Genomic DNA, 12,456 nt, shown 5'->3' with positions numbered 1-12,456 from the left:
TCACAAGAAAGGACTCACAAGACTCCCCACCTCAAACCCTCAGATTATTACTTACAAGGGGAGCTTCCCCATCTCCATAGCATAAAGAGAATCCAGTGAATAAAGGTGTCCTTCCCACCACAGAGCAACACTACAGAAGCTTGTTCATTCCCTACACACTCACACTGTTCACTCCCTACATGTTCACTTCCTCACCTTAGCTGCATCCAAAGTAAAAAATACTTATTTCTCCTGAGGATGAATTTGTTTCTGCTGCTCACTGGAAAGAGGAACCTCTTCTTTCTAGCAGCAGAATTAAACCACCATGAAACCAATTTTTCTGTCAAAATGAGGAGACTATGAATAAGAACTTACGAAGAGTAAATATCCTTAAGGAAGAGGAGGAAGAAATCTCATAACACACAGGCTTGCTTTACATAGGTTGACTTTCAGTGAAGTATCAGCTCTTTTATTTTGCCAAGATTTTGGCTCAGCATATTGCTAACCAGGATCCTAATTAACACCAATTAGGTTCAATAAACACACAATTTACTCTCACCTTCCTGTTCAAAGCACTATGCAAACGTTCTCAAAGCCTCACAGGATGCTTCTGAGGAGCAATTCTTTACACAACAAGGTGACAAAAAAAAATGCCCCCAATTTCTACACCATTACTGTCTTTAATTTTGGGTGCATAAACAATGAAACAGAAAAATACTGTCTCTAGTTTTAGCAATTTCTGGTGCTCTCAAGAAAAACTAAAAACATTCATTATCTAAAAGATTTCTTAGCAAAGCACCAGTTTTATTTAATTTTTTTCATGTACCTGGAATTAAATTAGTAGTCAAAAGAAAGAGATTGGAAAGAGAACATTCATAAGACCCTGAACTAATTTTATGGCAAAACATCATGCTGAATACAAATCTTTCCAGTGCATTTAGGGCACTCATGACAGCAGCTCCAGGGATCCACAGACATGGAAAATCCAAGAAAAAAAGAACAATTTTTATGCACCTTCCTACCAACACACAACTCTCACTGTGTGAGCTCTTCAGCTTTGCTGAGCCCAGGTTTCAGCATCTTAAATGAGAGAACACAACACATACATGTCACATCAGCTGAAAAAATCATGGAAGTGTCTTTATATGATCAAACGTGGAAGTAGAGACATGTGGAACAAGGTACTGGAACAGAGTCACTCCTCTGAATTAAATTATTAGAATTTTGTTATGTGACTTATTACCAATGCTTAAAAGAGCTGTTCCTAAGAGTAATGTTCACTCAACAGCTCCCAGTGAACTCTTCAGGCCTTAACACCTGATTGCAGGATATGAAAATTAATGACTTGTTTGAACAACAGGCAGAGTTGTCCATTAAAAAAAAAATTGGAAAGGTAAAAGAATGAAATAATGGATTGTGTTTCTTGGCCATGGGAAAAGAGAAGCAAGGGACAGCAAAATAAATATAGATATGTACACACACTGTTCAGATGTGGTTATGAAAATTATGGGGTTTCTCTTGAAGTGTTTTGCAGATGGGAAGTTCCCAGAAGGACAGTGGGAGAAGTCTGAATGACCTTCAAGCTTGTTATACACTATTTTCAGGCTGATACTCAATCGTATTCTGGCTAATTTTGTGAAGTTCAAACTTCAGCTGTAGATGCCACATCACAAGGCTACACTAATTCTTTCTCCCTCCCCTTGTCTTAATAAGAAATGTAGGATTGCCAAGCTCAAGTGTTTAATTCTTAATAGGCTCTCTCTACTATTGTTAAGAGTTTATTATGTTTATATTCCTAAATTTCCACATTGTATTTTAATAATTTTATTTTGGTTCCCCTCTCTCTTTTTATTTTTCTTTAAACCACTGCACCAGAATGTGTTTTGACCATCTTCCAAACTGAAACACGTACAAAAATTTCTGAAGCATTCCAATAATTGTAAACTGGGCTGTGCTGCCCAGGCAGGAACTCTGCTTCTCTCTCGTTCTTTCTCTCTCTTAAACAAAAAGTATTTCCACTGAAAATAAAGAAAAAAAGGTACTTTTGCAACCTACAGAAGCAGTGAAATAGGACACTTCAGCTTCACAGAAACAGGCAACATGAAGATAGTCTGAATTCTAACAACTTACGTGAGGAAAACTATAAACTATAGAATGGCAATTAAGTTAATTGTTACCTTTTCTTCTCAAAAAAAATCTGCTCCTGTTCTTTAAGAATTTCCAGGCTTCTATCCTGCAAGCCTCAAGAAAACCCAACCCACCCTCCAGATTTATTAGTATTATTATATAGACAAAGTCCCTGATTGTACAGAAAATGACAATGCAACCTATTATTTTCAGGATAACTCAGTTTTCAATCTAATTACCATGTTCTTGTAAATATTCTATACGTTACTAAATAATAGGGCTCACTATCATAGTCTGCATCTCACAAATGACCCTGCAGAGAGAAGGCAAACAGAGGCCCATTGATTCCCATGCACAGAGCCATGAGGCCACTCCAGCAGTCACTTTGCAAGATCAAGATCACAAAGGGACCTACAATTGCTGAATTATATTCACCACCACACCATCAAATATGCAAACTGAAGGGATTCATAAAATCCACTTCATCATTGCAATTGCTGCTCTTTCTTTTTTTTTTTGTTCCTCTCCTTTTCCATATTAGACCAGAAATTTACTTTGTCTCCTCTGGCTTGCAATCAACTTTGCCCTCTTGTTCTGTAGCTTGTAGATATTGGAAAATACCTACAGTTGTTAAAAAACAACCTGAACCTATGGAAAACAGTGGAGCCAATTCTAGCTGGTTTAATATTTCTAAAAACAGTGCCATGTTCACATTCCCAGCTACATCTGAGTTGACAGTGTCCCTTGTCAGCAAAAATCTCTTTGTAGCAATGCTAATCTCCTTCCAAGTGCCACTCCAGCCTCAGCCCAGTTTTGACTCAAAACAATGCTGGACAATAATGGTTACGTAAAAACCCGCAAAAATGTGTTAATAATAAGTAAGCCAAAAGGCTTATAAAACAAAAAGCCAAATGGATACATGAGATAGAAATCACATTTTTCCCTCCATAAATATGATTTCAGTGCAAAAGCCTCTGTTGGTAGGTGTGCCAGTCTGAAAAATAAAGATTAAACACGCAGAATGTTTCCATGTGAGGTTTTGAGTGTGTTTTGATGCATTTCTAGGGGAGAAACATCATCTCTGCTCCGTGAGAGATTCAGCAGAAACCACCCATGCTATTCCTCTTGGAATAAACACAGGGAGAGCAAAGGGTTAAGCCCTGCTCTCGAGGCATCATCGCCTGGCTGGGGTTGGAGTTCTCTGCTTCCTCTCTCGGAGGGGTCAAATGAATTCACAATAGTTGATTCATAGCCCAGTGTGGAGCTGAAGGACAGAGGTCAGACAGGTTGAATTGCCTGTAATTTGCACAAGTGCTCCCATGTTAGCCCTGGACTCACGTCAGCATTCAGCAGGCAGAGCCCCCCAGGATCTCTGTGGTTGGGGTGCACTGATAATGCCCTGTGCAGTGTCAGAGGTGCATTTCTGTTCAGCCTTTCCTGCAATTATCATGATGTTGCTCAGAGCTCTAGAATGACACAGTCATCTATTTAATTTTTGCTAAAAGCAACTTGTCTCCCTCAACATAAAGACCGCTGTGTAACCTCCTAGGTGGGCCAAAGCTCTCCTAGCACTGTACAGCTTCCCAGCTGGAGACAGGCAGCAAGCCTGGCATGGCAGAAACACATGTGCACATCCTGCTAGAAAAGCACTTGCATGGATCAGACAATGCCTGACATTTGCAATGGGAAAGATGAACACAAAACACCATGGGAAAGCACTTTGATCCCTTTGCATATTCCAGGAGAAAACGATGTAATTTGGATGTGAAGGGGGAACCACTGAAGGATCTTGAGAGAGTCGTTGCCATTTGTGAAATCACAGAACCACAGAGTGGCTTGGGTTGGAAGGGACCTTAAAGATTAGCCCATTCCAACCCCTGCCATGGGCAGGGACACCTTCCACTATCCCAGGTTGCTCCAAGCCCTGTCCAACCTGGCCTTGGACACTGCCAGGGATGGGGCAGCCACAGCTTCTCTGGGCAACCTGTGCTAGGACCTCATCACCCTCACAGGGAGGAATTTCTTCTGCATATCTCACCTAAATTTCCCCTCCTTCAGTTTTAACCCGTTCCCCCCTGTCCTATCACTACAATTCCTGATGAAGAGTCCCTCCCTGGCTTCCTTGTAGGACCCTTCAGACACTGGGAGGCTTTCATGAGGTCTCCACTCAACTCTCTTCTCCAGGCTGAGCAGCCCCAGCTCTCCCAGCCTTTCTCCACAGGAGAAGTGCTCCAGTCCCCTCACTGACTTTGTGCCCTCCTCTGGACTTGCTCCAACAGTTCCATGTCCTTCCTATGCTGGGGACACCAGAACTGTGCACAGTATTCCAGGTGGGGCATCATGAGAGCAGAGGGGGAGAATCACCCTATTTTCTTATTCAGGACCTCAGACCAAAACTAATTCTTCCATGGAGCCAAGAAAACCTTTCCTCTCCTGATGATGAGGAAGGACTCATCCATGCAATACTCAGGTTAAAGTTAATCCAAAACCAGGCCTCTGAATGTTTTCTCAAACAAATAAAACTGTAAGTGGAGCACAAACCAAAATGGACTTGCAATCCCTCAAGGGTCTGGAGGTAATCTTGCCATTTATTATTCATGCAGCACAATAATCCTTTCCAAATAAATAAAAATTGATTGTTCCATGCCCTAGCAAGAATCCAGGCTAAAAGCCTGATTCACAGCTCCTTAAAGAGGTGACATGTACTAGAAAATATTACCCAACAGTGATGTTACAGAACCAGGTCCTGAATTATACATCTTGGAGGTCACTGATTGCAACAGATTGGATCATCTGACTATCACAGACTTATTTTTTAGTATAATAAATTGTCAAGAGGTTTAGTACATGTAAACCTGAGCCTTCCTCATATCTTTTAATTTCTGTTCTGTAAATTTGGAGCAGAATAGCTGCAGGACAGCTGGTTTGGCAAACTTAAAAACCCGAGAGCTACAGTTTTGTTCTAAGGCATCTGACGTATCATGAAAAACAAAATGGAAGAAGACTTTTGGGGATGCAGTCTCAAATATCCAGATAAAGCTGAACATTCATGGATTACCTATCTTGCTGGACCAGTGTTGGATGCCCAGCCAATGCCAAGCACCAAGGGACTTGACTCTCTGGGAAGGCAAAGATTACATTCCTTTAAAAAACTAGGCTTTGATGCTGTCAAAGGAGAGAGCTTACTGCACAGAAATTTTTTACAGATTCTAAAAAAATGTTGGGATTTTGGAATCATCTAATCTCTGAAGTTTGTTCTAAACCAAATTGTATGGCATTTCTGAATACAGGGCCTCTAGTTTGCCTGATATAATTATGTAGCTCAACTATCCCCAAAGAAATATTGTAATGTAACTCTTTTATTATATAAGAAAATAGGCAGTAGACACATGTAATCATAAAAAGATTGAGCAGGCTCATTTCCTGAAGTTTATTTCCTTTTCGTAACAAATATTTACTGTCAAATGTTTATTGCTTTTACATTTGGATTTTTTTAATACTTTATTGAATTAAAAATACCACATTGCCATTGGCTAAAAGAGGAGACAGCTGTATTTGCCAATAATTTCTACAGCTAATGCCAGTGACCAGTGCCAATTTTTTTTTTGGTTCATATTTTTGTAGACAGCTTTGAGACTTATGATACAAGTATTCTGCAGATGAGGCCTGAGAAACACAAAGGTGAAAAGAACACAAACTTCAGAGGTTTAAAAATCAAAAATGATAATTTCCTCTAAAGAATTTCCTTTCATTGCCTTCAAACACCAATTCAGAGTAGCATAACAGGATGTAAATATTTGCTTAAATTAATGGCGTGTGACATAACTGATCCAGAGCTTCACAGGGTGAATGCTAATTCTTAATGCACATCTGCAACAGAAATGATTCTAAATAAGAAACTGCAAACTGGTTCTAATCTGCTGAAGTGCTATCAGGCTTTTCATTAGGAAGCATTAATGTCCTCAGAAAATATGCTTTTTTGGGGGAGAAAGGAGAGATAGAGAAAAAGAGCACAGTTTTCATTGTGCTCCAAAGGTGTCAAATAATTAGACTGGTGAAAAAATCTTGGGAGACACAAACACCTGCTGTCTGTATCTCACAGAGAACGGTGCCTCTTGGCACATTATTCTGGCAAACAGCACCTCCCTGAAGCAATTCCAGACTGGACATGCAACTTCTGTGTGAGAAATGCTGACCACCTACCAGCGGGCTGACATTCTCATTAGGCACTGGAATATCCAGAAACAGAACGGTTTTTTATCGCAACAAGGGAAATAGCAAAAATCTATTCCAAGAGCAGCCCAGCTGGGTGACACCCACACAAGTGGAAGAACTTGAGTCATGCTGGGTAGATCTGAGGTTTTCTTTACAGATCTATATTCTAATACTTTGCTTCCAGTACAGTAGTCCTGGTGGTCTGCATTTTCTTGATGGAGCTGGGAAATACAACCTATCCAGATTCTTTTCCTATTGTTTTATATTAGCTGGTTTCCAAGTCCAAAATAAATAAAACAGCTAATGTGAAACTAAGAGCATTTTCCCAGGACTTGCATGTGTTCCACAGTTTTAGTAATTTGGCACTTAGAAACCTCAGCTATCTCTGATTATTATTTTCTTTCTTAACACTGATTTAAGAGCCCAAGCTTGTTCAAAATGGGAATGAGGGACAACTAAAAAATGCAAATGGCCAGTTTTTAAGAGCAAGAAACCTGTCTGCTTCTTGCCTGTCTGTATAGGAGGGGATGCTGCCAGCTGGTGCTGGTGACCCAGCACAGCTTCATGACTTTCTTCTGGATATCTCCAAGGCCACACTGGAAGCAGGCACACTCCCTGTCAACAGTGGGATGCAGATGAGGTCTGCTCAGAATGAAAAGATCTAATTATGTGCAAGACCCTGTGCAAAGTTTAGCTGTCTAAATTCCAGAGGATGAGTCCAACAGCCTCTTCTCAAATACAAAAGAAAAATACTAAATCTAGAGACAGCAGCAATCAGTGTTTCCATTTTGCCAACCAACCATGTGATAGAAGCCACATTGCACCCAAACCCTGATTAAACAGCCTGTTGTTTAGAAAACACACAGGATTCTGCACAGAATTCTAAAAGGCCTTATGAAACAAGCAGACATCAATGTTTCCTCAGCACAGAGTTCAGTCAGCTCCTGAGAACACTGCAGAGGTCTGAAGGTGATGTCTGTGAAACACCCAGACAGCCATCGAAGCTGACTGTGCAAGTAGCCAAACACTCATGAGGGGAGACTTTCACCTCAGCTGAACTTCCAGGAAAACAATCTCTACAGAGCATTTCAGCAAAACAATGTCAGAAGGCAACAACGTGCAAACACCAGTTTTTCTGGGTCTGCTCTGGGAGATGACCAAGGGCAGTGTGGGGAAAGCAGGATGAGGCCTAAGCTGCTGACACGGAGCTCAAAGCCGCTCCATTTCCCACCAGCAGCGCTGAAACTGAGGAAAACATAGCCTCCTTCTCTCTTCCCCAGCTTTCTTCCCACTTCCCACCTTGTCCCCAGCTACACCCCAGGAGCTCTTACCTCCATGTTCTTACAGAAGGTGGCGTTGGTCCCGAAGAGGATCTGGCACTGCTCGTCGGCGCTGTAGTGCATGCCCGGCAGCTTGTGAGGGAGCCGCACCGAGTACTGGCTGCGCGGGTCGGTCAGCAGCAGGCAGGTGCTCGCCTTGGACCTGAGGGGAAAACACCTCTGAGCTGCAGGGTTGGATCACTGCTGTGCTCTCTGTAACAGGGTTTTAACTGTGGGTTTTCCCCCAAAGCCTTCTAAATCATTGAGAACTATGGGCAGAAATGTCCTGGGAACTCATGCATGGCCCTAGGCCTCAAGGCAGGAGGGACTACATTCACAGCATTGAGAAAGGAGTGGTCAAATAGATAAATTTATTTACACTTCAACCATCTTTATTTCTTTGATCTTTTGCCCCTTCTGCCAACATGGTGCCCGTCCAGGGCTGAAGGCTGATAACAGTTCTGGCCTTGTGGATTCCCTTAATCTTATCAAGATAAAAGAGGGCAAAGGATTCCTTTTGAAGCCAAGCACAAGAAATTGCTGAATAATATTAATGACTTACAAGAAATAATTTGTATAACCACTTCTATCCCGGGGAATGTGATGAATATTCATTAATTTTACCTGTAACACTGTGTCTTTGGAGGTACTGAGGTGTATGTGTTTGGAGGAGAGAATTCCCCCACACCTAGTGCACCAAATAAAGCAAATACCCACTTCTCTGACTTGGTTCTCTGAAGTGTCTGTGGGCTCAACTGGGGTGAATTCACATTCTGGGTTAAACATTTGTCTAAACTGTTCCTAGCAATCTGATGGAGACTCAATTCTGCCCTCAGGCAATCCAGTCCAAAGCTTCGTCAGCCTTGAAATGACAGCTGGAAAGTCTTCCATCGTGTCTCACCTGAACCCCCCAGCTGAATTCTGAGCCCTTGACTTTTTTTCTTATCCGTCACAGGCATAAAGGGAAGATTTTTCTCTTTGCCTTCTGAACAATCTTTTACAAATTGGGATATCACTGACATATCAGGGGCCAGATGCAACCAGATGAGTTCAGATGTAACTTATTTTTAAAATTCATGCCTTTAATGTAGCAGTAAATATACCATTTTCTTTCATTATTTTCCTTTCTTTCCTACCTCTAGCCCCCAGAGTGGGAAATTTTCCATGCTGAACTCACTCCTAACACACAGCACTGTGCCAGGCATTGTTTGTCAGAGAGCTGCACTGTAGGTTTAAGATTAGAACTGCAGAGTTCAGGCAATTCCAGTGCTTGCTGTAGTACATGAGACTTAACAAGCAGCAGGACAGAAATCCTTCTTGAACAACTGAATATGATGAGCTGAAACATGGGCGCAGTGGGAAAGAAGTTAGACCAACACTCACTGAGGAGTGAGAAAACACATCAGAATTACCTCCAGGCAAAGCAAAGTTTCAATAAAATAAAAGTTATTTAATAACAAGACAGTAAAAGCCACAGCACAAAGCTGCAGCATCCTTCAGCAGAGACTTCTGCAGGCCACCTACACACAGATTTCTGCCATTCAAAAACTGAAGGGCATTTTCTGTAAAAGGAAGGTGATCTGGGCTTTTTAAAAAGATGTTATCAGCACGTTGACAACTGCACATAATTCTTCTGCCAGTCTTCAAGCCTCAATTTCAAGGGGCTATTGCAATGGAGACAGATTCAAACTCGCACACCCTAATGACACATGTACACTTTTTTAAAAGGAAAATTGTTAATACTTTCACTTAAAAGCAACAGAGTGGATTCTTGCCTGATAGGATTTTTGACACTCAGCACAATCCTTACTTTAGGAAGTTTTCAAGGTCGTCTCGGCTGCATGAAGACCAGGAAAGGTCACTTGGGTTCCTGCCCTTCACCCATTCTCCAGACATAATGTGAGATCTCCCTGCACAGGGCTGATGATCATCATCGTGGCTCATTCCCATGCTGTTGGATTAGAACAGAACAAGACAAAAAACCTATCAAGTTATGATGTGGGTTTCTCATTTCCCACTGCCTTAGCAATGACACTCTTAGCAATTAACAACTCAACACCAACCTGCCTGGCAGTGAAAGTGGGTTAAGGGTTTTCCATCCTACTTTCAAATGATCATTAAACTCCCATTTTTTAGAATCACATAGAGTAATAACTCTTTGAAATTTTAGCATTCCTCCTTCAATTCCAAGGTGAAATGGAAAATGACTTTCAGAAAAAAGGTGCCTTCTATGGCTGGTGTCACCTTCAAGCAAAATGCCACCAATTTGGGGCTGAAAACACAGAACTCACTGGGTTCCAGCTGGCTGGCTGGAGCAAGCCAGGAGCAGTCCCTTTAAATATGGTGTTGCAGTGTTTAATCCATGCTATTTCTCTACAAATCTGAGGCTCCTGTTTGCTTTCTGACTGTGCTCTTGGCTTTGCTTCTCCCCAGTCGTGGACTCAACTGTTCAGAGCCCAAACACGACATCCATTTCTAGTTGCAATGAACCAAAACCTGCTTCAGCAGTTTGATAATTATGGCTTAGATTAAACCACCATCTCTGCTATTTTTAGTTTACAGTGAAGATTATATGGTGGAGTCTATTATTTTAGGTTTATCTCCAGGGACATTATTATTTCTAGCAAAACTACATTTAACATACTTTTTAGACTCAGAAGTTCATAGTTATTCGTGTTTTTAAGCCTTTGTGGTTTTTGAACGCTGCAGAAACATTAACATCAATCACATTTTGTTTGATGCACGCAGGAATAATCTAACAGTCTATTAGTAACTCTAACTTCAAAACAGTAAAGAGTGAAATTCCTGCTCCACTGAAGTGAATGGGAGTTTTGCCATTGACTTCAATGGAGCCTGGGTTTCACTCCAAATATTTTACCCATGTTGTTTCTACACACAGAGAAAACTCCTCACATGCTAGGATGAAAGTTCCAGCAGTATTCCTCCAATGCAAATAAGCCCATCTAAAGATTGTGTTCCTAGAAGTCAGGGAAGGAAGGGCTCAGTACCATGAAGCAAGGGATGTGAGCTTGCTGGGAATCTTCCAGAGGAAATTTTGCCCCAAAATGCCAGTTCAGAAGGCTTGTGGGCAATTCTGTTAACTTTTCTAGGGGAGACCAAGCAGCTTTCCAAGGTTTTTTACAGCTTGTCTGCCTTGTGACTGCCACAGTGCTGAGACTCAAAGCTGGGTCCTTTCTGGGTTTCTACCCTGTTTCTGTGGGATGGGATGTGGCAGTTCACCTGTTCTGGAAGCTTCCTGAATGGGCTCCTGGTTGGCACATCAGCTGTTCCACCTCAAAAGGGTGAAAACAAATCATCTTCCTGACTTTACAAGTGCTTTAGACTACTTGATTTTATCCCTTCCAGAAAAGACTAGTGCTTGTTCTGGGGTTGTTAATGAAGGAATGCTTTAGATTTCTGATTAACTTTAATTATTTTTTGTCAAATATGTTGGAAGTAAGATTTTGCTGGCAAAAAACAAGGATAGCAGTTACTAATTAGTAAATTCCTGTCCTTAATTTTATTTTAAACCTGACCTCATGCAAGATGTATTGCCTAGAACAAATGCTGAGGCTGCCAGTCTTTACTCAGCTTTGATTTTGCAGGGGGTTTGAGGCAAAAAAAAAGTATTCTCTATAAAGAATGAATCAGAACTCACACCTCAAGTCATTTACAGGCTTCTTCTGAAATTCATTCAATTCTTACTTGTGTGGAAATCTACTCATTTCTGAATAATTCCTGTTTTCTTAACAGAAATTATTTTTAAAGTCATAAGCATAAAGGAATTGAGCCTGAAAGGAATACCTTTATTGGTATAAAGCAAAGGAGCTTTGCCAGTTTATATTAGCTTGGGATGTGGCCTCAAGGTACACAGGCAACCTCTCCTGGCCTCTCAGTGATGAGTTTCTGGTAGAATGAAACCAGCAACACCTTTGGAGCCTGTTTTAATTGGCAATGCAGAACTTTTCTCAGCATCTACTTTACCTCACAATGACTCACTTGAGAAAATGATTAAATGACCTGCAGGACTAAGGCATACCCTAGCATGCTAACACATTCTTTTCTGAAGTTCAAGGGTCTCCAGCTACATCAAAAGGACCAGGTTTTCCTAAACACGTAGTAAATGCAGTGCCATGCTGATTCTTTTCATTAATGAATAGTCCTGCTCGTTTTAACAGAAATAAATAGGACAGAGCAGTGTGTGTTTGTACTAAACAGCAGTGCAAACTGAATCAATAGTTTACATTTCCTTTGTGACCATCTAATCTTACCTGCTATTCAGAATTCACATGGAATAACAAGCAGGTAATCAATCTCCTCTAATATTCTGCCTTGGGAAGTTCTATTCTTACATGAACTGGTCTTGAACAAAGAGTTGATAAGGAAAGCTCTCAGATTAGAAGTAGCAATGTCAACATGAAACTGCACTGCTCTGCAAACCCACTGCCCTCTGTGCTCTCTGAGACATAAATGTCCATTTTATCAGGAGCCACAAACAAATGTTGCCTGTTCCCTTTACACAGCCAGCAGAGCCATTATGGATGAGCAGGACTCAGTTTCCTTTTGTGCTTTACTACCACAGTCACTCCAGCATCCCAACCCCACTGGAAATTTCAGCCTTTCAGTTCATCACATTCTCCTCCTGAAGACAATGAGATTCCACAAAGGCAAGCAAGGACAGCTCAGGCTGTCAGCTCTTCAACTCCTTTCATTCAATGTTTACTCAGAGTAAGCACCCTGGGACTCTGGTTTCACACTCCAGATTCTTTTCTAATATAAATAATGCATTGGTTACTAGTCAAAGACACCAAGGCCT

The 12,456-nt window shown here is 41.3% G+C and overlaps 1 protein-coding gene across 2 annotated transcripts in view; it reads right to left on the bottom strand.

Moving 5' to 3' along the window:
• Positions 1-12,456, bottom strand: part of ADAMTS17 (ADAM metallopeptidase with thrombospondin type 1 motif 17) — a 156,142-nt gene that overhangs the window by 69,717 nt on the left and 73,969 nt on the right. For both annotated transcript variants that reach the window (XM_085070355.1, XM_085070356.1), the window contains exons 9-10: positions 9,451-9,591; positions 7,653-7,803 (exon numbers count right to left, since the gene is read on the bottom strand). In XM_085070355.1, coding sequence (XP_084926481.1) covers positions 7,653-7,803; positions 9,451-9,591 — 292 coding nt within the window. The remainder of the gene's footprint in view (positions 1-7,652; positions 7,804-9,450; positions 9,592-12,456) is intronic.

The sequence above is a fragment of the Lichenostomus cassidix genome, chromosome 10 (genome assembly GCF_008360975.1).
Source record: "Lichenostomus cassidix isolate B80296 chromosome 10, HeHo_3.0, whole genome shotgun sequence".
Classification (NCBI taxonomy): domain Eukaryota; kingdom Metazoa; phylum Chordata; class Aves; order Passeriformes; family Meliphagidae; genus Lichenostomus; species Lichenostomus cassidix.
The sequence above is the reverse complement of the archived record's forward strand: the minus strand, read 5'-3'. Positions and strand labels throughout refer to the sequence as shown.